The sequence below is a fragment of the Manacus candei genome, unplaced genomic scaffold (genome assembly GCF_025592945.1).
Source record: "Manacus candei isolate 608988 ecotype Guabito, Panama unplaced genomic scaffold, ASM2559294v1 h1tg000050l, whole genome shotgun sequence".
In the NCBI taxonomy this organism is placed as follows: domain Eukaryota; kingdom Metazoa; phylum Chordata; class Aves; order Passeriformes; family Pipridae; genus Manacus; species Manacus candei.
Genome location: NW_026138098.1, coordinates 10601223 through 10628284, shown reverse-complemented (window position 1 = coordinate 10628284; position 27062 = coordinate 10601223). Strand labels below are relative to the sequence as shown.

At 41.9% G+C, this 27062-nt stretch overlaps 1 protein-coding gene and 1 long non-coding RNA gene across 4 annotated transcripts in view; one reads left to right on the top strand and one right to left on the bottom strand.

The window, feature by feature from the left end:
- The window catches only part of LOC127476944 (uncharacterized), a 58795-nt gene extending 41345 nt beyond the window's left edge, over positions 1 to 17450 (bottom strand). The window contains exons 1-2 of the long non-coding RNA XR_007906796.1: positions 17377 to 17450; positions 14764 to 14823 (exon numbers count right to left, since the gene is read on the bottom strand). This is a non-coding gene — a long non-coding RNA (uncharacterized LOC127476944). The remainder of the gene's footprint in view (positions 1 to 14763; positions 14824 to 17376) is intronic.
- A 1306-nt stretch (positions 17451 to 18756) lies between these two features.
- Positions 18757 to 27062, top strand: part of RBM20 (RNA binding motif protein 20) — a 100400-nt gene continuing 92094 nt past the window's right edge. Inside the window, exon 1 of one of the 3 annotated variants that reach the window (XM_051800446.1) lies at positions 18757 to 18920. In XM_051800446.1, the coding sequence (XP_051656406.1) occupies positions 18787 to 18920 (134 nt within the window). In that variant the 5' untranslated portion in view covers positions 18757 to 18786. The remainder of the gene's footprint in view (positions 18921 to 27062) is intronic. The other 2 variants (XM_051800445.1, XM_051800447.1) reach the window with 2 other exon arrangements.

The window sequence follows — 27062 nt, the reverse complement described above, 5'->3', positions numbered from 1 at the left end:
TATTAGCAGATGGGATTGCTGCTCTGAGATGAGATCCTGTCTGTGCTGCACCAAAAGATTGGCCTTAGAGCAGACCCACAGGGTCCCCATGATTGCCTGCCTTAGCACAGCAAGGTGGGTACTGTGCCACCCCCTCATACACGGCCCAGAGCACCCATTTACAGGCACTTGTAGGACCACAGTACAATCAGTAGATCTGCCATGAGGGAGCCTTGGCTTTTCTATTAGAGGCAGCACAAACATAGCCTCAGTTTTTCCTGATGGGATTTAGCTTAAAAAAACCCTTAAACCTTTCTCTGTGACTTTACTGGGAGTGACCTAGAGGAAGAAAAAGTGAATCCACTGCATGTAACCTCACTGTGAGGAAAAGGGGGCTTGGTGCTGAGGTGACTAGCAGAAAGTTAAATGTGAGTGTTTTCCTAATGCTTTTCTTAGTCTTGAAGTGTTAATGAGCCTTTGAGATTGGGCAACTTTTGATCAGATCTCAGTGTATACTGCAGCATAAGGGATCTCAGTTTCAAGAACAGATGAGCTTTTGAGCTGATACAAAAATCAAACATTCCCTTCATTGTTGTAATAGTTTCTCTGTCTTAATAATCCATCTAAGACCAAAGCAGATGATGATCTGCTACTTGTAAGGAAGAAAAGTTTGAAACTATAAAATTCAGACTTTGAGACTTTGGTGTCTCTGACTTTATCAACTGGCAGAAAATTAGATGACATCAAAGAATTAATGGGAAAGAGCTTATTAAATTTTGAAATAGATTGGAAATTGTCACGTGGCTGTAATGTTAACAGGTGTTTTCATGTCACTTTACTACAAAAGAGAGCAGCCTGGATAAGGATATAACAGCTGAAGCTGTGAACTGTGATAGAGACATAAGTTGAGCTTTCTAGGATACACCATAAGTTAATTCCACTGTCTGTACCGCACGTGTTAAGGGCTCAAAAGTGCAGAAATTTTACTTTGGTTTTCTTAATAGTACTTGAAATGAATTAAATTATTTCTTAAATTTAAATAAATAATTTTACTTAAAAAGCATTCAGATGAAGTATGCAAGTAATTCTATCCTAAGAAAGAGTTGGAAAAATATCTAGGGTTTTGTGCTTGTTTTTAAAAAATGACAAAAATACCTCTATTCAATTTGAGTTTTCTCTGTACAAACTTGGAATTTAGGGAAAAATACACCCCTTTTCTGAGAACAGGGAAAGTGGGAAAAAAACAGAAGTGGGAAAAAAACAATTCCTCATGTGCTCATTCAGAAATGAGAGACCTCACTGCAAGCTGGGTGAGAGATTGCTAAAACAGACCCATTTCCAAAGACCTTTCAAATGGTGAGTTCATCTGCTGCATGAGCCGTTCTTTCAGCTTGTCTCATCTTTCAACCAGGTGAGTCTGCAAGGAGTGGTGATAGGTGGCTTTTGTAAGAAGTGGAAATGTTTTTTAGCAGTCAATTTTGAGTTAAATTATCCAGGATACTTAACTGCAATTTTCCAGAGTAAGTCCACACTGATGTGAGGACCTGAATGACATTTTTTGCTGTATTCATCATATCAATTACATATCTTTGCAGATTTGATCTATGGCTGTTATTGGTGTCTTTAAAGAAGGTATGGCAATATTTTAGCAGTTATTTATAAATATTTAAGAAGGTAGAATAATCAGAAATGGACACAAGGTGAAGAAGTACTCTGTAAACACTGTGGAAGTGTCTAAATGCTCCATTGGGAGCTCAACCCTTCTGTAATTTCTACATGTTGATCTGGGTCATATGTTTTTATGGAAAGAACCCCAAAGAAGGACAGTAGTTGCAGTAAAAAATCAGCTGCAGGCAAACATGGCTGAGTTTTGCCAATGAAGTTTACTTCAGAGTGGTTTATTGGTGCCTTGCCACCTCTGATCTGAGTGGCTTTACCTCACAGCTATGGGCTGCCCCGAAAGATTTTTGTAAAGCAGGGTGAGAAAGTATGCCTTTAATGAGAGGACAAGATTCGATGCACAGTGTATTTCTGAAGGATTATCAGAGGTCTGGGCTGTACAGTGAGATACAAGGCTGTGGGCCAAGTGCTTTCAACCTTTTTCAGTGTAATAATTCATGGAAAATGTGCCATCTTACCCATCCAATTGTAGAGTTTGCAGAGAAAGAGAGTAAAAAAAATCTAATGCCAAAACTGTGGAGGGTGTATCAATGACTGGTCTGAAAGGCAAAACTGTTTCCAAATTTTCATATCTACTCTATGACCTATAAGCCCAGCTCCTTAAAAAACACATTTAAAGCCACATAAAACTCATGGGGGTTAACAATTCCTGTGGTAAGACTTTAACAGAATCCATGATCCATAAATCACATTCACTGGTGGGATCCCAGTTGCAGTATATCTGAGATGGCTTATGTGAGTTTGGGACTTTGATGTTCTGTTTGTTTTGAACTTCTTTGCACCAAAATTGGCATCCTTATAACAGCATCACAAACTATGCCCTCATGAAAAATCTTTTCATAGACGATTCAAAAAAGTTTTAAGTCTAGTTATTTATTGTTCATTTAAAGGAGTCCCTTTTATAGCAACAAAAGTCCTGCCTTGCAGCCCTTGAGCTGGGCTGGTGAGAGGAAAAGATCACTCACCAACTTAGCCTGTCAGGAAAATTGTCTGGGATGTAGGAGGGCAAATATAGGTTGTGAACAGCCTGGGGGAAGGCTTAAAGCCAGATAGTGTATCTGTCATCAGTTTGTAGGCCTGCCCATCCCTTGCTTTTGTGCATAGGATGTTTTTGGTACTACACTTTCCGTAGTGGAATACTCAGTGAAGATGCTGAAAAAACAGCTTCCCCAGTGTATTATGCAATCTATTATGTGGAATTAGAGCTGAAATAGTCAATCCAGTGGGAATGGGCTTGTTTTGTGTTATCCTTCCAGCAGGGGTTTACCCATGTGCAGTGGAAATTACAATATTAAATGCTCCAGCACAGAAATTTTGTGTGAGGATTATTGGACTTAAGTTTCCTCAGTGTACTGCAGTCTGGGCTTCCTGCTGGCACAGGAGCTTCCACTGCAAAGGTTTTCAAACACTAATGCCTGGAATTAGGAAACTGAACTCTGCTGACGAATAACAGAAGAGAATGTTTTCTCAGTTTCACTCCTTCCGCATGACAATCCCTGTTAAAAACCTTTGCTCTTCTCTCACTTCCCTCAAGCAATTTGTTTTAAGCTTCCCAGCCGAAACAGAGCCACAGCATTTTTCCAGCTTAGCAGAATTGTTCTTTTTCCTTAAAAGGCCATAAAGACATAAACCTTGGATACAAAAAAGTTATATTTGTATTGCTGCTTTCATTTTCCCTTCATCAGATTTACACGTAAAATATATGTACACAGGAGACCGAGGTGTTTCAGATACTGAGTGTATTAGCACCCTCTCCTGAGCTGGGTCAAGGATGGTTATGTGCAAACGACGCTGAGGCAGCTTCACAGCTGCTGCCTCCTCAAAGTAGAGCTTCAGTTGCTGTTGCCACCCCTCTTTTGCTGGATACAGCTCGGCACGTTCAAGGTCACTCTTTCCCGTTCTTGCAGTGCAGAATGTGGTTGTGAGCACTCGCATCTGATTCCTTGGGATTGAATTCTTACTGTAGTGCTGAGACCTGTCCGGGGGTGCCATATGTCTAATCTTAAAATAGATCCACCAGATGTTTAGTATCTGAGTGCAGTGTGACTATTTAGTGAAGATTATATTTCTTTGGGTTTTAAACAGCGACGCAATTGTGCTGTATTTTTAATTCTGTGGTCATTGCAATGAGTGCAGCCAGTGCTGCAGTGGTGGAAGGCAGGTTTTGAATCCATGTGATGTATCACTACCACGTGCTTGGTGCCTTGCTGCTGGCCTGATCTTGTGAGATGTTCATCACAGTCCAAAAATAAAACTTGCTCACAATGTGATGTATGGAATAGTCTTACAGGGGAAGATAAGGGAGAGCTTTATTGCTTGTATCACTTCACATTGGGACTGCATGAAAACTGTAAAATATTATGCCATAGCAGTAGCCTTTCAAATTGCCTCTGGGTTTGCAAGCAGTGATTACAAAACTTCATAATCCATTATATAGCCTTTTTTTTCTTCATTCCACTAGCTTAGTTCCATAGAACTTCTTTCTTTTGGTGAATGTCAAGTAATCCTGAAGGGTAAAGGGATTGTTTTGGTAAAACATTTGCTGACATTTCTATCTGATTCTGACAGTCTATAAAAAGGTTGTATTAATAAACAAATTATTATTATAAACAAATGAAATTGCATCACTTAACTACACAGACCTAGCATTTCACTGCAACCACTTTCGGCTACAGCTATGCCACTTCAGCCTTTATCTCCTGAGGCTGCAGTGCTCCCACTATACAGCAATTGGTCACACCTCATTATTGAAGTTATTTGCAATAGTGTACAGAGGACCAAGTAACAGATGTTTTGAAATGGCTAATCAATTTTTATAGATTTAATTCAGTTGATGCCTGCACATCTTTCCAACGTGGTTTTTTTTACCAAAGCTAAGGAAAGGATCTTAATTACAAATTCAGTCAAGCCTCTGTGAGGCTCAGGCTTCAACATTAGAGCACAAATATTGCTAGCATGCAGTTATAATATAATATTCTAGTGTGGCCACTTGCACTGGAGTTTTGTGTCTCTGAACTTCACTCTTAGAAAGTTACATTTGGACTAAGATGTATGACACTTGTTGTTTGGAGTGACACACACAAATCCCCATAGACCAGAATGAAAATTCAGCCCTAATCATCAAAGGGAAGTGAGGACTAAATGAATGTGTCATGCGTATCCAATTTCTCCACTGATGATCCAGAGAAAATAAATCACAGTGGATGTCCTTCCATTTATTCTTTGTTTCAAAAGCTAGAAGGAGTTCTCTATTAAAGTCACCCTGGGTTTCCTCAGGGAATACTAAAACAAATTAATATTGGCTGACTAAATGTTTTGACCCATATTGAAACCATTGAAAAATGATAGACCTATTTTATCATGGCAGCATGCCAGCTTATTTTTTGTGTACTACTGGAATCAGAGGACAAAACTGGAGGAGCACATCTTAACTAAACTAATAACCAATTTCATTCATTTTTCATAAATCCTTTTTCTGAGATTGTACTCTTTGAGAGAGATTTCTTTTTCATCAGTCTTTTAGTGATATCTGGTGTCTATCCGTGCTGGGATCTCCTGTCATCTTCCCAATTATGCATCAGAAAAAGACAGCAAAAGTGATACACAGAAAAGAGATAAAAATGGGGAAAGGCATTGCAGGAAGGTCTGGCTTGATTAAGTGGAAAATTTTAAATGGCACCCAGTGTAGATAGGTATCCAAGTCACATTGGTTTTCAATGAGAATAGGATAGCTCACGGTCCCTCATCTCTCTGAAATGTTCCCTTACACCCCAAGGCAATTTAATTTGGAAAGAATTGTTGGAAGAAATCTGATAGGTGTGTAAAATGAGCAGTATAAAAAGCATGCTGCCACAGCAAGGGCAGTGCCTTGAGACTCAGAACCTGCTCAGAAGTTAATTGAAATCAATTTGAAAGACTTCTGTTGATTTAAATAAGCTCTGGGTGAGCCCTTGGGAGAGCTGGTTTCAACACCCAGGTTTACCATGGATTTTTTGAATGGCTTAAAGCAAGTCACTCAGAATGGAGGCCAGAAATTTTAAAGGGATTGCTTGAAGTGGGGGGAGTGTGAGAGGTTCTCCATGCAGCCTCACACCAGGGCTCTTTCCAGAAATGTGTAATGAGCTGGTAATGTAAAACAAATAATTTCTACTTAACCTGTGGTGCTTACAGTTGTAGGATGCTGTCAAGACAGTTTCAAAACATTTTAAAAATTAGGATTGAGCATTTAGGATTATTAAAACAGCATCTGTAGTCAGTTTAGCTTGGATAAAATGCCAGGGGCCACCAATCCTCATGTGTCAGAGCATAAACTCGCCACCAGCTGGAATAACGAAGCAGACACCTCAAAGGAACAATATGCTACTGTTAAGCAATTTATTGTATCATTTACAATATGCTGTCATGCAGCCTTACCTTTATGTGGATGCTCCCTTGGAAAGGGGATCTGTTCTCACTGCCTGGGGGAATGGCAGAGCCATCTGTAACTTGTGTAACTGGGGCCACTTCCTTGGGGTGATGGAGGTTCCTGGTGAGTGCAGCACACTCAGACCCCCTGGGCTGGATCTTTCTGGCTGCTTTACCCTCTCATAAGCTCTCACAGTGGTTCTGGTGCTGTCAAAAAGGCTCTGCAAGCTACAGGAGCGAGGCAGTGCCTTGTGGGATGGAGCCTTAGACATCTGTTCTGGTTTAAAAAATATGAACATATCCCTGTGTCTCTGGGATCACATTGGAATTGCCTGTTTGTGCTGAATCCCAGACCTAGGATGGTGTTTCTGCTTTAATAGTTCATCACTGTTCAGCCCAGGTCCCTTGGGGGTGAGTGCTGAATGCCTCTCAAGGCTCTGAGGAGCTGATACTCACTACCTCCAGTTTGGTAGGTCGGTTGTTGCTACTGCTTTGCCAAGTGATACCTCAGAGACCCCAGTCTGGAATTCCAGCCAGTCCTTGGCTCCTTCCACCCTTCACCTCCTAAGTTCTGTCTATTTTTAGGAATTACTTCCTTCCCTCTGGATCCCAGTCCTACTTTCCTTCTTGAGTGCTCCAAACAGGAAAGTGCAAAATGTGCACCTTTCCACCTCCTCCCTCACCCTAATGCAGCACTCTTCTCCTTCAGAGGGCCCAGCAGGAAGGCTGCTGCTGTCAGCAGGAGATGGGCTCACGGTCCCTGTGCCTTGTATTGCCCTAACCTTCAGCAGCACTTGTAGTTTGGGAAGCTGGGATGAGTGTTAGCAGCTCTCAGATGAACACACTCAGCCTGGGCTGGGCATGGATCACACCAAGTCACTGATGGCTCATCCAAGTCCTATGTGCAAAAAGCAGGAGATGGTTCAGATGTCTCAGAAAACCTTTTCTACAGGGTACTAGAAAGGCAGAAGAATTACCAGGAAAAAAAGATGGAATTTAAAGAAATGCAACACAGATAATGCATTTTTTCCCCAAACTTTTAGTCACAGAGGACAGAGAGAAGGAGCCACCAAATTCTGAGATTTTTTTGTATCTCCTCTTTAGAAATTATTTTGTTGCTAGATGAAAGTTTACTGACATTTTCCTGGATTGTCTGAGGCTACCTAGTGAGGCTGGTGTCACCTTACTTTAACATATCTAACAAATATTGTCCTCCAGGCTGTGATAATGGCTGCAAGTGCTACAAAATGAAGTGAATGAAAGATCAGTTAGAAGTTAATTAGGGCTTTTGGCTTTTTCTGTCTACATCAAGAACAGAGCAGTAGAGATTTCTTGGAAAATACAGTTGAGGAGAGGATAAACATATGCTATCACACTGCACTGTTTGAGCACCATGATCTGTGCCAGTGAAGCAGAATTTCTAGGGAGCTCATTGCCTACCTCTGGCAGATCTCTAGCAATGATTCCACTGAACCTCAGGTTAAGATTAAGAGTGATTGTATCTCCCTACCTCATCCCCAGCTCCCTGGGATACCAGCAAGGTGTAGCCAGTGTAAGATGAGCAGCTTTAGTTCCCACTGCCTACAAATCCTGTATCCCCTTTGCACTTTGGGCCTTCTAGGAAGAGTCCATGGCTGCCTTGTCTGCTGGGTGCTGTTTCCAAGGCAGACAGAGGTATCTCGTGAGCAAAATCCTGATGCCCATTTGTACTGAAGTGGGCTGCAAACTTCTTCCATACTGACAAACTATTTCCCCCCCCATTGTTTCTCCTACTCTATAATAGGCACGAAAAAAGCAAATCTTTAAGACAGCTGGTTGGATTTCCTGCCTTCTTCATGTCTCTTCTCCATTGTGAGAATTACTTGATGAAAAGTTTAGAAAGTTGTTTTTCACAATGTGAACTGAATAATTCATTATTCTCTAATCATGTCTTAGAAAAGGACAGATAGTTTAGCAGCAGATATTAAAAACGGTCATCTGGAAGAAAATATTGCATCCAAAGAACTGCTTCTGGTCGTTGGCCAAGCTCTATGTTGTTTCAGCTTAATCCAAGAAACAACTTTTATGAGAATATTTTGAGAACTGATGGAAGTTGTTTTACACTTGCATGTTTATTCCAAAACAAAGAGAAAGAAAAATAATCACTGATCTTGTGAAAGCTTCACCAGAGTCAGATTTAGGGAGAGGTGACTTGCATATGAACCGAATTCCTGCTGCTTTGCCTTCTATATGTTTATGTTAGCTAAAGTAGCTTCAATACAAAAGGAAGATACCTACTGAGAGTCCCAGAAACTCAGAAGACTGGAAATTAGAGTAACTTTGGAGAGATGGGAACCTGTAGTTCAAATTCATCCTGTGAAAAGGCAGAGGAAGAGTTTGGACTTTCCTGACATTTCTCTTTACTAAGAACCTATTTTAATTTGCTTACAATTTTATCAAACTGGAACTACTCAGGTTTAATTTTCCCCTTTGGGTTCTGTCTTACCTTCCCTCTGCCTGACCTTATCACTGGGCTTTTGTTTATATCACAGAGGTCCTGAGAAATTTCCTCACTTCTCTCGAGCATGTGACCTCACTTGCAATGTCTGTGACGCTGCTACACTTTTAGTGTGTGTTCTGAGAGGGTAAGGACACAACTGGGACTGTGAGGAAAATCAAGATGAATGATATAATTCTTTCAGGAGTGTTACCTTTCTTACAGGCTGAGTTCTTCACGAGCTGACTGACAAAGCTTGCCCAAGGCTGCATATTTGGTGAGTGATCTGCTTACTGGAAAAAACTGTGTGAAATGTCAAGCTCTCTACGAAAAAACAAGTGGAAAGGGGAGAAAAAGGAAGAGGAAAGGTATGATTTTAAAAGTTGCTTTTTCTTTTTTATAGCTTTTTGTTCTGCAGGTGCCCTGCTAAAGAAAAAGAGAAAAAAAAATTGAAAAGTCTATGTTTTGTAACTACAACCTAATTAATTTCCTTGTGAATTACTAAAGCTAAGGGAGCTTCAGTGCCTAAAATTGTTTGTATGTTGTTAGGTTCAGGGAAACTACTGTGAGGTTTCCCAGTTTTATAACTGAGCATTTTTGGAAATCAGAATTAATTTCATAAGTGATTTTAAGTAAAGACTTTTCCTGGCCAAAGGCTGTTTTTGTTTTTCTTTGTATCCCAAGCAGGAAGTAATCCAAGGGCTTTGCTTTGGTCTGTTTGCAGACTGTATGGTAGTTCTTGCATTCCAGATTGTATGTGTGTAATATTTGGAAGATTAGTAATGATGTGTTATCACAGCCAAGGGCAGTCCAAGTCAAAACTTTGTGGACTGTGACTGATGGGTGGGTTTTATGCCACTTCTTTCACTCTGGGATTACTAGATACATTCTCATCACACATCTCTTTTTAACAGTGGAGGGAAAAGGGGCTGGGTCTATTGACTGTATTAAAGCATCTGACTCTGTTCAGACAAGATTCTTTAAGTGAGGAGTATCCTAATATGATCATGTTTATTTTATATTTTGTATGTGGAGATATGTCTTCTTTGAGGCTCTTGCTTAAACAGATACTGCCTATTAGCCAAAATATTTAATAATTTGGATTTAAACAAGCATCAGTTAAACTGAGATTTCCTTAGGCTCCAGTTCAGGGCTTCCTAGGTGGGGCTGAATTTAAGGCACAGTCCATGTGTGAAATCTTGTTTTCTGTTCAGGGTCTGTGCCTGCAATGGCTTCTCTGTCTGGGAGAGCGATGCATTTCTTAGAGACACTCTATGACTTCCCTTCTTACCAAGTACAAATACAAACACTCAAAATGTTTGTGTGATCTCCACTAAAATGGCCTTTTCTTCTTCTCTACTTTGTCTGTATCACTTTCAAGGCCCTCTCCAGATGCATGGTCATACCATTTATTATAAATCGTTGGCCATCTTCAAACCTCATGAATAAGGGAGGACTGTGAAGAATTGCTGGACCTGCAATAAACACAAGATATATCAACTTCTGCACTTCTTGCTTTTCAAGGGATTTGCATATTTCATTGCCATCCCAGAGTCTGCTCACAATCCTGGAAAATGGGACACCTAGGAATATCTCTTGCCCCGAAGGTGGATCATGTTTAACTCATTCTTGACGGATATTTTGTGTAACCTATTTTTAAAACTGATAGTGTCAGGTGTTTCAAAATTTGGCATATTCTCTCATTTACTTACAATTTTAATCTGAATTTCTCTTCTTTTAATCTTCTCTTGCTGTGATTTAAGTCTACTTTCTTCCATCTTCTTTACCCTGGGTATCATAACCAATTTATTCCATTCTTCTTTAAAGGTTATTTTCTGCTTTCAGTCTTCTCATTTCTAGACCAAACAATGCCCTTTCTGTCATCCTTTTTTTTTTTTTGTAGGCTTTTTGTTAGTTCTATCCTTTCTTCTGAATTTCTCAGTCCAATTCCTACTTAGATACCACTGCCAAACTGGATGTAGTGTTCTTACTGAGGCTTTACCACCACCAAGAAAAATAAGGGAATAATTATTAGTCAGATGAAACTCCTATTTATACAGCTCAGGTTGATGGATGCCTTCTTTGCATGATACTGTTGACTCATGTTCAGCTCTGATCCTCTGTAATACTCCCCAAGTCCTATTCAGAACAACTGTTATCTGTCTAGTCCTGTACTTTCCCAGACAATATTTTCTCTTCCTAAGTACAGGACTTAGCACCTGTCCTTGTTCAGCTGAATCCCGTGTTTTTCAGACAGTTTCTCTGATCTCTCCAAATCATTCTGAAAACTCTTGCTCTGCTCCAATTTGCCTACAGCACTTTACCCCACATGCGTGTTTCAGATGTGTGATCTGTTCTGTTACCCAGACTGTTGAATAACAAGATAGGAAAAGGACTTAACCCTTACAGATTCCCAAATTATACGCCTTTCTAGTTTGACAGCAAACTACTCATACCAGCTGTGAGTGCAGGTTTCCAGGAAGCTGTGCATCCATCTCCTTGTAGCCTCATTTACAGTGTGTGACTACTTTTCTTTTAAGATTATTTTCTGAGATGGTGAAGCTTTTGCTGTGTTACCTGGGACCATGAGTTTTTGCTCTTTAATTCATGTTTCTTTTTATCCCAATATTTGTCTTTGCTGTTTGTTTTCTATGCCCTTTCCCACAAGACGCTAATAAAGAAAGAGGTAAACTTACTATTAAAGTGGGGAGTAACAAAGGAGAAGCCCTCCAGAGTTCAAGTCAGAATGTTTTTTATTCTTATCATTTCTGTATCCTGGGTGGCAGAAGTTTCAATAAACTAATCTGTCATCACAGATAACAATTTTCCCCTCCACAATTGTCTATCAAGACTGCTTTGCCATTTCTCAGTCCCTATGATAATTATTTACAAAATCTAATTCTGCAATCCTACGGATATTCTTCAGAATCCCAATAGGAATATGACTTTAAAAGCCCTTCTAGTTTTTCTAAAGGGGAAGGACCAGGTTAACAGCTGTGGTAGTTCTGTGAGAAAAGCAAGAACTGTAGTTTATGAGCTGAAAGGCTAATTTTAGAAGATGCCCTCAACAGGTGAGCAGATCATTTCAGGTAACTTCAGAGTCCTTTGCTTCTCTGCATCAAATGTCAATGTGAATTTCCCTGTTGACTCTTACTCTGAATATATAGATTGCAGGAGCTGAGCTAGATTCCAGATCAGTAAGATCATGTTTTCCACTGGAAGCATTCCAGATGATGATAAACATCATCAAACAACTTCAGGCTCAGCATGAATGTTGATGAAAGCATACCCCAGACTTCAGGAACACATAGACTTACCTACCTTATCTAAATGCCGCGCGAGTTTGAAATCAGTGTAGTATCTGTGCAGCAAATGCTGCATGGATTTGGCACACTTTTGCAAGACATCTTTCCTTTCAGCTGTAGGTCTGGTCTTGCTGCACTGGGCTGCCTCTCTTTACAGGGCTGCATGTCAAAACATCAGTGGATTCCCCAATCTTATTGTTCACTCAGGGCCCACGGCTCCCTCAAGAAGGTTGTCTCAATGTAATGGCTCAGCGCCACTGTCTGGCATGCAGAACATTCCTGGTTTGTCTCCGGAGATCCGCACTGCAAGTGCTGACATGTAACACCACAGCTGTGCAATTTGTCAGCAGACAAGGGGAAGGAGCCCTGCAGGCGGGTCAGTCGGTCCGTCAGGAGGCACTGCAGCCCTGCCCTTCGCTCCGCAAGGGCTTTGCACCTTCCCGCAGGCAGAGCAGCTCGGCAGCTCACGCCAGCAGACAGGCCCTGCACAAGTGGCCTGTCAAAAACTCAGTCCTGCTGAACATCCTTCACAAGTGAGAGGCCCCAGGAATAGATCTGTTTGCCATAGGCCGGATCAGCACGTGTCAGTCATTTTAGTCCGGACCAGCCTTCCTGACAGGGTCTCTCATCCCTGGCTACTTTCAGTGATATTTATCTTTTCCTACTGTCCACCACATGCTGGGCTCTAAGAACATCAAAGCAGAGCTTAGGTATGATAACTCCATCAGTCACCAGATCTTTCCGCTAAGTAGTTCTGAGAAAACTTTACTCAGAAAAATAATTATGAGAAAATAAATCTTGTTCTGTGTTGGAGACAGCATGACAAGCACAACTCCCCGTGGACAGTGTTCCTTAAGGAAATAGATGTTTTTATTGATAACTACACACTCTTGTTTTAAACCACAGATGCTTTAAATGCTCAGCTCAGTCCATGCAGTTCCGGCATCAGTAGCAGTGTATAAGAACTATCAGTAATCAAGCACATCCTTAAGTGAAGTGAGCTTTGTTTTAATACTAAAATTGAAGCAAAATTCATGCAGGACTTTGACAACAAAATTAAAATTTTTTTTGGTGAACAAGGGCCAGCTCTACAAATTGATAAAATCACCACAGCCAAACATCAGTTATAGCTGCATAAATTGTGCAGTGTTTGGTACTGTTCTACTTAGGCATACTTTTAGAAATCACTCATCTTCATATAAAATATAAAAACATCTTTGTAATCTGTGTCCAGTTTGTTCTTGTGCATCAGTGGTATTTATCCCTATCAAATAGTACTCAGCAGTTATGCAGAAATCAGTGTTTTATCACGGAGAAGGAAACCATTAAGGCTTAGACTTTGCCTTCAGCAATGCATATATCCATAGAACTTGTATGTACATAAAGAGGAATTGGTATTTAAAGTTTGCAAATTAAGCTTTTTAAGGGCTGGATATTATTTCTAATCTACTCTCTTATAAATCAAAAATTACTGAAGTAAAATCTGTACAGAATATATTAATTACAGGTATTTTTATTAATAGTAAAGGGGTACTAGTTATTAACTACAACTTTGTGGATGAGAAGAAAAAGTCCCCATCCATGCATTAGAAAGCAGTGGGGTAAACAAATAAACAAGCAATTACTGTTAATTCTCTTGTGTTTCTGGGGTCATGAAGGATGAGAAACAGAAGTGAGGATGAGTGGAAGCAGATCAGTTATGCTATGAAATGAATGGAAGTATGTAATAGTGAGGGCATGGAAAGATAAATTGGATTATTAACATGCATATTTTGGTTATCTGAAGAGCTGAAAGTAACATCAAGGCTTTTTTTAAAAGCCTGCTGTTCCTCAGAGTTGTTTAACACTCATTTTTTACTGTGCCCATTATTCTTTCCTTAATTACTTTTTGCTTTTCTTTAAGAAGTTGGCTAAAGTAGTTAAAATGGTAAGCATTTGCCATTTCTGAAGCTAGAAAGGAGCATGATACTAGCCCTTAATGACATAAGCCAGTATTCTGGGATCAAACAGTGTGTATAAACATCCTAGGTATGATCAGTTGCGCATTCTAATGTTTTCTAAATTTATAATATGTGAATTGAGGATTGTACTGTCACAGGCTTGATGTGCTGAGGGAATACACAGCTTTTCACAGTAACCACAAAAAGACAGCATTAATTTATTCCACATTGTTCTGCATCAGGACTAAAATTCTGCAGTGTTTGTCTTTCATTAGCTGGCTGCCCCAGCATATTTGAGAGTCTCAGCCTCCCATGGTTGAATGTCTGATAGCTTGTCTCCAAAGCTTATCCTTCTGCATCTTGACCTGCTTGAATCTTGAAGGCACATGATCTGCACACTGCAGCAATCAGTCCAGCCCTGGAGTTCTGTCTTTCACCTTTCTCAGGTCTGTAACAAGGCTGTCTCTCTCAGTGCATCATTAATAAGCTTCATTTTCTGATTGTTCAGGGGGTGATTATTTTGCTTCTAACCTTTGCTTAGTCAAATTCTTCAGGTGATGCTGTTCTCCTATAAAACCATCTGCTTTATAGCCAAATACTTCTAAAGGACTAGATCTCCCCTGTATTTTCCTTTCAAACCATTAGAAAACTTTCTGCTGCTTTCGAGTGTCAGAAAATTTAGTTTGTTTGCTTGTTTGCTTATAAAGCAACTTGAGCTGAATTTTACCTGGTCCTTTGTAAATGTACCCTGAGTATTTCTGTGCACCAGCATTCCACTGACGTGCAGTCATGGGCAGCTCAGCCCACACAGGTGCAGGAAAATGCAAAGCAAGAGCAACTGCAAAAGAACCTACCACTTTTAGCCACCTGTTGCCATTCACACACAGTGAAAAGAAAATCACTGAAAACAAACAAGTGAAAAGTGGTGCCGACTGAAATATTTTTTAGGAGAAGCCAATAAAAGTAAATAGAGACTTACCCAAAAGGCAGATTTCATACACCCAGGCACTGTGAATTTCTGCTTCAGTCTTCAGTTTCTCTATCCAAACAACAATCAGAGAGAACAGGAAGAAAACATGTACAGCAAGCTCCAGAAACAAAAGGGTTCAGCATCACCTGGGAAAAGCTAATATGCTAATAATCATAATCTGCCAGGTCTGAAGTTTTTTTCATTTTTTTTTCTGGACTTTGTAGGTATTTTCCTTCATTAGTTTTGGAAGTCAAGTAAGAGAGCGCTTTCCTGCCGCCTTCCAGTGTGTTAAGGAGTACGATGTTGCCATTCTTCCTAGATGAAGTCTTTTATTCCTGCAACTGGATACTTATATTACTTCAATCCTATTTAAGAGATGACATCTCATTCTATATGAAATCATGTTTGTATTTTAATGACTATTGCTTCTGCAGAACCATCACAACACTATCTAGATCACGCTTTATAAATGTGAATTAAAATACCTGTGCACTGTAGTAACAGTGAAAAACAGCGTTTATTCTCTGCTTTGTCTGGGTGCCTCACCCACTTTGGGGATAAGCCATGTTCCACATGCAGTGGCACCTAGGCTAGCTCTGTGCTTTGCAGCTTAAGCGAGCAGGACACTTACACTGGGGAACAAGGCTTGTGGCCAGGCCAACCCTGGCCCAGAGGTACTTGTGTTACCTGGGTTTTCCATCTTTTTTTTTTTTTCAACCACGTCTTTTCCCTGATAATGGAGAGATGATTACATATTAATTTTCAAAATATTACATTTAAGGTAATTGATTCATAAAATGTTACATTTCAGGCCACAGAATAGCAGGTTCAGGCACGAATCAACAATAGGTGTTACTCAGACTAATAGGCAGATTGACTTGCTATAGTCTTTTATTCTTAGATGTGGTTCCTTGCTGCTGTGTAATTCTATGGTTAGTTGAGCTCTTAAAGCAATGAAATTATAGCTGATTTTGTTATTTGATGCTGAACTATTTGGGGACACAGTATCCTGTGTGTTCCCATCTCCATCCCTTTTCTAATTTATGCTTGTCTTCTTTTTCCTGGGTTCTGCTGTTAATCTACCTCCTAAAAATGTAGTATTCGGGATGTGAGTTCATTTATACCAGAGACCTGCTTTTGATTTGTCCTCATGCAAATTAGAACAGCAATTAGATCAGGATTTCAGTTTTAGCATGCAGACTCCTACAACTGGAAACCTCAAAAAGGCATTATAAAACATGGGGATTATTTAGTTGTATTTGGAGATGCAGTAAGCATATTAATCTCAGCTGAAATTATTTGCTAGGACTGTTTTTTTGCATGAGCACTCACCCATGGCATAGATACTTTGAAAAAAATCAACAGTTTTAATCTAAAATCATAGATATTTAATACATAGGAAGCCAGCAACAGGAACGTCAGCATTTTGCCAGTATCATTGACAAAATTCCCATTAGCTGACAGTTACACAAATACAGAATATGACTCTAGCTGAGGGAAAAGACATACAGATACAATTTCTCTATGTGCATAAGTAACCATGTTCACTATTAGGAGAATAGGATCTTGTGTAGCAGTTTGCACTTGTTCAGTTCTACTGCCAAAACCAGACCCTAAAACTATGTTGTTTGGCCCAGCCACTGTTCTTATGGCAGCGTTCCAGAAATACTGTAAGTCTTGGACAGAAAACTGCTTATGATGATTTCTTGAATAAGAGGGTCCGTGGACCTTACTCATACTGTGCTTGCTCACACCCTCCCATTTATTTCACCGTAGGACACCCTCTGAGTGAGCCTTGTGCTGGTGCATTGAGGTAAGGCAGGGACCAGCTGGCAGTGAGGGGTCAGTGCTCCTGATCTGCCACAGCAGATCATGCCAAGCCAAACACTGAGGCATGGCAGAAAAAGAGAAAAAAACCTTGACAAGAAGCAGACATGGGGATAAGGACTGTGGCATTAGAATGAATGGAGAAAATCTTTCACAGAGTTTTAGGACCCCATGCTGAGACTGAATGCTGAGTTGTACACTGGATGCATTAAGTGCAGAAATAGTAGTGCCTAGTAAAACACACTCGATCCATTTTTACAAGTGATGTAATATGTCTGTGCGAAGTAACACGTTCTTGTGACTATCCACCTTCTAATCCAGGGCCATGCATTAGTGTCATAGCTGTGCTCCTGCTGCCCTCTGAGCCATGAGTCACCATCTTTCACTTCCTCAAATAATTACAGGCAGCAGAAAGGGCTGTCACTTGGTCTCTGGAGAGCTTTCTCTGCTGCTCAGGAAATTCACACAAAGCCGCTTTTTCTGTGAATGATCAGTGAGCACCTGAGATTTGCTTTAAACTTTGGGCAGAGATGGCCCTGCATCCTAAATTTTTGTTCCCAGGCATTGCCTCACCTGTCTGTCAGACCTTACTGCTCCTGTAGCTACACAGTGCTGGCCACCATTTGGTCCTTACTGAACCAGAAAACCCATAATATTGCAAAATTTCCTTCCTTGGGGAAAGAATGTGAAGCCTCATTGTTTGTATTTCTCAGAATATAGTGTGCACAAGTACATATGTCTAAACAAGTACTAATTGCCATTCATTTTTAGAAGGTGCATTTGGTCTTACGTTACCATTAAGTAGCTGTGCAGCCGAAATGCAGCTCAATTCTCCACTGCCCTGCACCTGGTTGGTGCTCTCCATCTGCAAAGTGCAAAGTACGTGATTAATGCAACTAACTTAAAATTTTCCAGTCACCGGAGGTGGCATTTTGTTCCCATTTAGAAGGCTACATACTTGTAAATGACTATGCCAGGTGCAGGGGGGGAAACCTGACCCCCTTTAAAATTCATCTTTCCCCTGAATTAGGATTAATTTTTCAAAGAAGCCAGGATGTTTCTGCTTTCCTTGGTGCGTGTGTGAGTCTGTGTGCCAGGGGAGGGTGTGTGGCAAGGAGAGGCAGAGCAGGAGCAAGAACTGAAATGGTCCTTGACTCAGCCCTCTCTAATAGAGCACGTTACAAAGGAAGTGGGAAGACCTGGAAGGAACATTTTCCGTGTTACTTATTTGGAACAAGTGTACAATTTCTGCTTCACTGGGCACCTGAAATTTCCTCCCAAAACATGGGCAGGCAAAACTTTTCGTCCCACTGTCATCATGCTATGCAATTCCACTCCTTAATCCTGTGTTATTACAGCAGTGGGTAAAGCCTTCCCGGGTAGGTCTTGATCCTGCTCATGTATGTGTTTGGAAGGGGGTAGCCCAGGATAGACATCCTTTATTAAAAGCCCATGTTAGTTGGGCCCAGACTTGGGGTTTGCTACAGAGATGACTTGTTACTCGAGAAGGTTTATATTGTTGGCTAGGGGACACTCTCCCGTTTTGTATCAGCTGACAGAGCCTATGTCTGATAAATGACTAATAACATTTCTGCAGAGGTGCTACCGGCGAGGGATTAGAACCATATGCGTGCTTCTCCCCCTGCCCTTGGGAAAGGGAGAGATTCGATGTTTGTAAACCGCTGCCGGAGCGCGCAGGGGCCGGTGCCGCTCGCTCTTCGCTGTACAGTCCGTCCTTTGCTACGCGCGTTCTCGCCCCCGGGCAGGGCCAGGTGCCCCGGACAGGTGATCCCCGGCCACCCCGCCCGGCGGGGACAGGGGCAGAGCCTCTGGGCTGCCTCGGGCGCGGGTCCCTCCCTCCAGGCAGGTGCTGTGGAGGAGGGAGGGCACGGGCCCCGCGCCCAGGTGGGGCCGGGCCGGGCGGGGGGCACCGCCCGCCCCTCCCTCCGGCCCCGCCGGGGCTCCGCGCAGCGCCGGCCACCCCCGGCGGTGGCCGCAGCCCTCCCCAGGGCGGGCTCAGCCGCAGGGGGCTGCCTGTCCCGCCGCCGCCAGCCCGGCGGGGGGGCGGCAGGGGGAGCGCGGTTGTCTCCAGGGCCGGTCTTCTGCCCCCTCCCTCCCTTCTCGCTCCCTCCCTCCCCTCCCTCCCTCCTGCCGCCGCGGCCGCCGAGGGCTGCGCGGCCACCCGCGCCTCCGGGGCCGCCCCGCATGGTCCCGGCCGCTGCCATGAGCCAGGCCCCGGCTCCCCGCGGCGCTGACCCGCCGGAGAGCGATGCCCGCAGCGGGGCCCCCGGCCGAGGGATGCCGCCGCCGCCGCCCAGCCTGCCCCAGCTCCTGCACAAGTAAGAGCCGCCCCGCGTTCCGTCGCGCCGGGAGGGCGGGCGGGCAGGCGCGGGTCGCTCTCCCTCCCCGGCGGCGGTGCCCCCCTTCCCTCCCCCGCGCCCAGACTGACAGCCGGGGCGGAGGGTCGGCCCGGCATCGGCCCCGGCCCCGGCCGAGCGGTGCCCGCGGGGCTGAGATCTCCTGGCCGTGCGGGTGGCGGCGGGGCCGTCCACTCTGATGGGGGCACGAAGTGCCCCAAAGACCGGCCCCGGCCCCGCTCCCCAGCAGAAGTTTTCTGCCCGAAAAGCCGCCCGTGTCGGTTTGCCGAGGGTTCACCCTGGCACCGCGTCTCTCTCCCCGGCCCGGGAGCTGGGCCGGGGAGGTCTCCTCCGCCTGCCCCGGGGCGGTGTGAGCCGCCGGCCCGCACGGCCCGGCCCCGCTCTGCTGCTGCGGGTCCCCCCGGCAGGCCTGGGGCGAGGGACTCGTGCTGTGCCAGGAGCGATCGCATCCCTGCAAAACTGTCACGGGAAAAGTAACCTGTATGTGCGTGGAGGGCTTATTAATGGGCACAACGATGCGAGTGGCATTTTGCTGTTTCGTTTTCCATCCAGAAAGAGGGGGGAAAGCACTTCTGGTACACAGATGCAGTGGTGCCAGCGATACTTTTCTGGCTAAACGAGAAGCTTGAAGACAAGCCGAATGCTCTGTAGTTAGTACGTGAAGCATGAGTAACGCCTAAGTTGATCTGTGCTGATTCAAGGTGGTTGTGTGCACGGTATCTGACTTTTCCCAGGTCATACTGTATTAAAAGAGGTAAGGGCTTTTAACAGAGCGCTTGATCTACTAATGAGCGCCCAGCCTAAGAGCTGTTAGAATTGCCTTCTATTACTTTAAGATTTGCTGCTTGTGTTGACGGGCAGGACGCTGGGTGCTGCGCAGTGGTGAAGCGCTTTCGATATTATGTCCCAGACCACCAACTGGACTGAGCCCGTGTCCGGCCGTCAAGCAAAGCGCGAGTATGACAAAGCACTGTGGAGCTGCCGCGGCCTCGCCGCTGGGCTTGCTCTGCTTCCCTGCAAAACCCCTTCACGGAAGGCGCTGGCTTAGGCATCTCCGTCATCAGTTTGTTAACAAAACCAAACAATGTAACTAACAGCAAATTATTTCCATTCTCTCACTTACATTTGCAAAATACATAGGTACCTATGTATAAATACATACGTGCGTGTATGCTTTTGCATTACAGCAAACTTGAAGTCATGAACGTTTTTTTAAGCTGAGAATCACATCAACTTTTATAAATATGTGTGTAGCTGGGCTTTTAGAGTTGCTGCAGAGTGAGGCCCATAAATTTGATGCTTGGTTTTCTTTTAGTCTGTTTGCTTTTAAATCTTGGTTTGTAACTTAATCGTGAAAACATCCAAGGTTCTCATTACCTACATTTTTATTTCTTATTGGAAGTACAGATTTGGGGGTTTGTACTGAAACTGAAACACTAATGGTCTCTTCCTAAGTCTGCTGGGTAGCTTCGGCGGCACATATGAATTATTGTGCAACTATTGTGCAAGGTAATTTACACTTACTCAAAATCAGTCTTAAATTTTAAACTACAGTCTCTAAAGACAGCCTTTATTTTTTCATGTTTCTCAAGACTTTATGTGGATGTGTATTGCGAGTCAGATAGGTAGAGCTGTTGAGAGCGCTTCACGATCGTATTTCTGGCGTGGCGCGTGTTACGTACGAGGGCATCACGTTTTTGCCGGTCACGCTTCCTAGCAAATTATAGGTAGGAAAACTTGAAATGGTTTCCTTTTGAGCCTATCTTTAATGGAAAGATTTGAGAGAAGTGCCATGTTCTGACCGCTCTTTGTCATGGTAATGTGACGCCGGATGGCAAACATTGAACATCTCCATCTAAGGTCCTGCAACTCGATCGTGTGGTTTTGTAACCGCGTGGTGGAAATTTGGTGTGAGTCTCCATGCTTACCTGATAATTAGTAAATGCATTGCCTCGGAAATGCAGGCAATTTGTGTTTTGTTTTGCTGATAAGAACTTGGTACTTTATAATCTGAATTGGATATCAGTGATTTTTAGGAAGAGATATGTTGGGGAATGTCCAAAATTCTCTTTGGAATTAACTTCTAATATGCTGGAACAGGTATTATGACTGGTAAAATAGGATGATAAGGAAAGCAGTGATTCTTCTACAAAATGAAGCCATGGTTTCATTACTAGGAAAGAAAACATTGACCTCACTTCCTGAGCATTTTGATTTTCTTGCCTTTTTTTTTAATAACAATTGCTATCCTTTTGTTTTGCAAGCTGCAGTAAACAAGTGTGCAGCTGCAGAATGCTAATTCAGAATCATGTAGATGAGAATATTCCATGGTGTTTAACAGAGCACCTCTCTGTTTCAACATTTTCATTATAATATTGTATAAAATATACCTTTTTCATTATACCATTTAAACTTTAAGAGCTCTCTGGAACCTTTCTTTCCCCCCCCCCAGTAGTTTTGTTAGAAAGTTTAACAGATTTTAGGTGAAGAGCAATGTAATTCTAAAAAATGGCTTCCTAGATGGACAGCTGGTAAACATTCACTGTGAGTGCTGAGTTTGAATAAGGATTCAAATTTAGCAAAACTGAAGATGTGAGATGTTTTTGGTAGCTGCTACATTGGCTAAACTCATGAAACACGGTAGCATGTACAATATCCATTAAATGTTTCTTTGCTTTAACATTTATAATGTAATTTTAAAAGTATTACTAAATCCTTAATTAGAAATTCCTTGCTGATAGTACCCAAAAATAAGATATAAATTGAAATATGCTGTGTACATTTTGTACTTTCCCCTCGAGTGACAGTGTCAATTCAGTTGATAATAAAGGTCCAACGATAAGATTTACACAGCAGTTAAAGCATTCTATCTATGCAGGTCTTTGTGATGTGTGATGGGAACATACTTCTTATTTTCTAAAACTGAAAGCTTTATTGCAGTCAAAGCCTGCAAGTTGTGGAGCTGAGAATTAGAAATTGCTGGAGAAGGGAGACCTGAATTTACATGTTACAGAGGATGACTTACAAAAACCTACCCTTGCACTTGAAATAAAGCAGAAGACTAAGAAGAACAGTTGTGGTGGTGTTGGCCAGTGTTCATCACTGCTTTCTACTGCAGTTGTGTGGAAGGAGTGGAAATGCAGGGTAGGGGCTGTAGTGCCAGCAAGTGAAACATGTATGGGAAATCTCTGAAAAAAACAATATGTGGTTGGAACTGCTGATTTGGAGGTTTTTTTCCCTCCTTTGGTAAGTCTACTCTTATGAGAAAATTGTTGTTTATGATTTGGAGGTTTTGTTTATAATTTTTGCAACTGAATTGCAAAATGTATTTTTTAGATGACAGGTTAGTGGGTGACAAATTTTAGCACCTGCTGTTAGATTGGTTGGAGTGCCTAAGCAGCATGAGAGAGTGGAGACTCCTATTAATAATTCCAGGTGTGTGATTCATTGCAATCTGAATGAGCAACTTGCTGGAACTGAAAGAAAGGACTGAGTGGCTGCTGTGGGTTAACTATAAAGATGTTGTATGAGGAGTCCTTTTTGTGAGAGTTCTTGCTTGAAACATGCCACAATTAAACTCCACGATTATAGGAGACCTAATTGTATTGAAATGTAACTCTTTGTATGCTTTTGGTTCTAATGATTTGTCAGGGGTAATATCTGTCCAGTGGAAATGGAGCAGTTTTTAACTGCCTGTGTTGATATAGAAAGATATGTTTGTTTTACAAATTTAATAAAGATACCTTAAAACAATGGGGGGGAACCAAAGTTAATATTTTTTTTCTTAAGGGGTTTTGCCCTGGAGATTTTGAGCTCCTCTGGAAGGAAGATGGAATTTCCAACATCTGTGCCCAAGTTGTCATCAGTTTGTGCCAGGTCTGGGGGCAGAGAGGAGTTAGCAGGCTGGTGCTGAATGCTTTGAATCCTTTATTTTCTATAGCAGCAAGGAGGAAACTTGTCAGGAAAAATTACCTCCAACTTATTTTTGTGGTGTTTTTTGGTTTTGTTTTTTTTTTTTTTTTTACTTAAACGCATTATGTTAAACTTGCTATTTTTATTTGCTTTCTTGTCTGTTTGTTTTCTGTAGTGTGGGATTTCCTTTTTCTTTTTTCTTTTTTTTTTTTTTCCCCTCCAGCTCAAGGTCTCTCAGGAGAGATAAAATATGAAATGTACTCCCATTATATACATTAGTCATGGCAAATAGTTTGGCATATATGGCAAAGGCTAAGCTGATATTTAACAAGGGGACATTAGGAGAAACACTGGTTTTACTGTTTCTCTTCTTACTGTTACTGATACAGGCTTTCAATATTTATTTACCTTTTAAAAAGTACATCTCCAAAATCTGAATTGCTTCCCTACCCGACAGAGCCCTGAAAACTCAAGGAGTTTATGTTGAAACAGCTGTAACAGCCCTGAAAGGAGATGAAAACAAAACAGAAAGGGCTGTAGCTGTCTTAGCTGAGCAGCTTTACTGAAACAAGGGGCAGGAGCTGCAAAAGCAGACTGGGTGGTGTGGGACTTGCCAGAGAATGTGGGAACTAAACCTGCATTATTAAACTCCTCCTTGGGTTTCCCATTCATTGTCTCCGTATGTTATGAAATATACAGTGAGGGAACTGCAGTTTTCCTGGAATTGTCTGGCTTCTTGCTGTGTAACTATTAAGACTCTTCTTAAACCTCACCTGAGGTTAAAATCAGGACTTAAAATGCATGTACCAAATTTCTGTGTGCATGGAGGGTGCAGGGACAGGGACCCCACGAGGGTGCTTCACTTTTAAGTTTAGTTGTTTTCAAAAAGTAGCAGCAGTGATGATGATGATGATGATCTTCAAGTCAGCTAATTAAATTTCTTTTTTATTCATTTATATTTTATTTATTTTCTGTTTTGATGGAAAATATTGATCCCTCCTGTAAATCAGGTGTGACCCAAAGCTTAAAGATGACTTAATCATATGGATGTTCTCTGTTCTAAACAAAAAAGAATGAAAGTGTGGGGTTTGAGTTGGTTTGTTTGTTTGTTTTCTTTAATCTCTCATTTAAAACCAAACAGCTTGTTGTAGAAAAGCACAGTAAGATTTAATTTAAGGCTTGAAGAGGGAGCATAGAGGTACAAAGTGGAAAAGAGTCAGAACAAAAGAATTCAGAAGGAATGCTTTACATGCAAACATTTCCATGTAATCTGACTTGTCTTATCAGTTATCATTGAATTCTTAATTGTCCAGAAATGTCAAAACTCTTTCAAATATTTTAGTGGAGAGACAGATAACAGTAGTGATACCACCTTTAGTAAAAAGTTAAATAATACGTAATTTATAAGAAGCAATGTAGTAACTGGCTTTTGGAGTACGACACATGGCAACGGAGTTCTCTTTAGTAAAACTCAGTTGCCTGGATATTGCTCTTTTATTGGAAATTTAATACTACTGTTCCCATCAATGGGAAGACTGGAAAATATGTTCTTTTGGTTTTCCTCTTAATTCAGCCCTTGTCCATCCAAAGCTGTGTGTGCCTAACAGCGAGAGTTGTGTGTGACCTGCTGAGCCACTGCTATGCTATAGTGATGCTTCTAAAATCTTTTTGATCTCATTTGGAGGAAAGGAAAATTAGAGATGGGTAAAAACCTCCATAATTTCTAGTTCTGATCCGTTATGGGGGATGTCAAAACGGGATGAACTAGATCTTCAAAGATGTATTTTTAAAATACTCCTTCAGATAGAATCTGCTTTTTCAGAAGAGTAAGCTGTCTTGATTATTTTTTTGTTTAAATGAATTCATTGCATCTGATTTGCAGCTAGACGCTTTATCAGACTGACTTTATTTCCCTGAATATACTCCCCCCTTTTTTCCTCCTCTTCATCCTTTGTAACATTTTATAGTTGATTTAAGGATGTAATCTCTCTGTTAGCCTCTGCCCCTCTCTATGTCCAGCTGCTTTCTCTTTGTCACGCTAATGACCCATCACAGTGAAGCTGTCACTTGACAAAGAGGGTGAAACCAGAAAACCTGCCCCTTTGGGTTTTAGAAACGTTTAATATCTGTCCTGTTCTGACAGCTCAAGCCTAGCCTATTTTACAAATGCCTCTTGCCTATTTAGAAAAAATGCCCAATAAAAGCCTTGGGTATTCTGTTGCAGGAAGAGGGCAAAGGCTTGTTTTCTTAAAGGATCAGTGTGAGCGCACAAGTGGTTAGTTTGTACCAGGCTAACTGCATTTTCATGTGTGGGGATGTAAACTTCTGAAATATGAGTTTAGCTGATATTAATTGTACCACGAGTTGTGTATTTGTCTCATGCATCTGAGGAACCACAAGGAAGATGAATTTGGTTTTTTTTCTGCCTGTCCCTGGTGGGAGATGAGCTGTGCAGGACCAGGGTGCAGCTGCGCCATGTGGCTGTTGCACGCAATGATGCTGTTCGGATTTGTCCTTCATCAGCTCCATTGTTTAAAAACATGCAATTTTCTCAACAGCCTTTGCAGAATGCTCCAAAGATGCCATGAGCCCTGCCTGACTCTGGAGCTCTACTGATTGTGAGGTGTAGCCCATCTCCTGCATGGTTTTAACTCCACAGCCTGTGTTACTTGAAACGCTAATGATGGTGACTGCCTTCAGAGGGATTCTGCTCCACCACTTCTGCATTACTTCTTCCTGGGAAAAGATAGGGACAGGATAAGGAAGTGTTTCACTCCCATTCTCTTGAGTAATGTCTTCTGCTGGCCAGGATAGACAGAAAAAATGGTATTGTGGACAGGTTATGAGCAAACTCCCTGGCTGATTTCTGATCACCAGGTCCCTTCCCTGGCCTACTGGCTTTTGAGATAATAAAATCATCTGGTGTTACCTCGTCTCAGCTCTCCTCAACTTGCTGTAAATCTTGTTATTTTCTCTACAGTAGGATGCAGAGTATTAGAATTCAGGCAATGGTAAATGTCTTGAATTTGGTAATGTCAAAGGCTACAGTTTTATAGATTGTGGTGCTTCTTTTTTCCTGGGTGGGGGAGATGTGTGAGTTGATGGTGTCTGTGAGCTAGGGCTACTTTGGAAATGTGCAGGAGTTGTGCTTTTGCATGTTGTATAATTGAAAAGCATCAGTAGGTTGACCACATTTTATTTGTGCAGTAAGAAATCTTATTTCTGTCTCTGCTGAATAACATGTTCTCCTCTTAGGAAAAGATGTGATAAATAATTTTATTAGATTGATGACACATACAGTTCATTACACTGACCAAGCTTTATTGTTCTCTTTTTGGCCTCGTTTTTTAAAAAAACTGTAAGATAAAATTGCAAAATATTTATTGAGAACAAAATGCCATACAGTGTTTTACTAGTGTCTTTTTCACCCTTCTTTCTGTTTTTCTTGGAAATAGAGTGAGAGCAGATTAACTTGGATACAGAAAAGTTTACTCCAGTCCCTGCAGAGCTGTGCATACCTGTGTGTGTTTGTGTGGTTTGTGGTCTGGATGCTACTCCAGAGATTGTCAGAGATTTCCTCTGCTCCCCCACGTAAAATTCTGTCAAAGATTGTACACAATTCAGACTGAGGACAGGATCTGGAGCAAAGATAGCTCTTGTCTGCTGAAACCATAGAGAGAAATATTAGCAAACTAGGATGAGATTTTTTTTCCCCACCCCTAGGCTCTTCTTATCTTCTGAAGTCTTCCATTAACACATCTTAACATTCACACCCTTGCTATCCATGTACTCTGCACCATCCATTTGTGTCCCACTCGTGGCACATTCTTGTAAAGTCATCTACAGCTTTCCACCATCCTGCCAACTCACAACCAAACACTGGACTCTTTTCTCTGTTTACTGTTTCATTCAAGGTCACTGTTCCATTATGTAGCAACACATTCTCATGGTGCAGGCAGGGCTTACCCTTTGGTTGGCATCTTTCTGTTGACTCTCTTTGAGACGGCCCAAGAGCTCTGCCTCAAGTCACTGTGATGTGCATTACACTTAGGAAGGTGTCACTGATGTGTCTATAGGTGAGCATGTTTTTAAGTACTGTGGAAGAGTAGTGGTTGACTGGGATGGTGTTTATAGATACCTCTGTAGGCAGCATGGGCAAACAGGTTCACAGGTAAAGTGCAGTAAACAAAA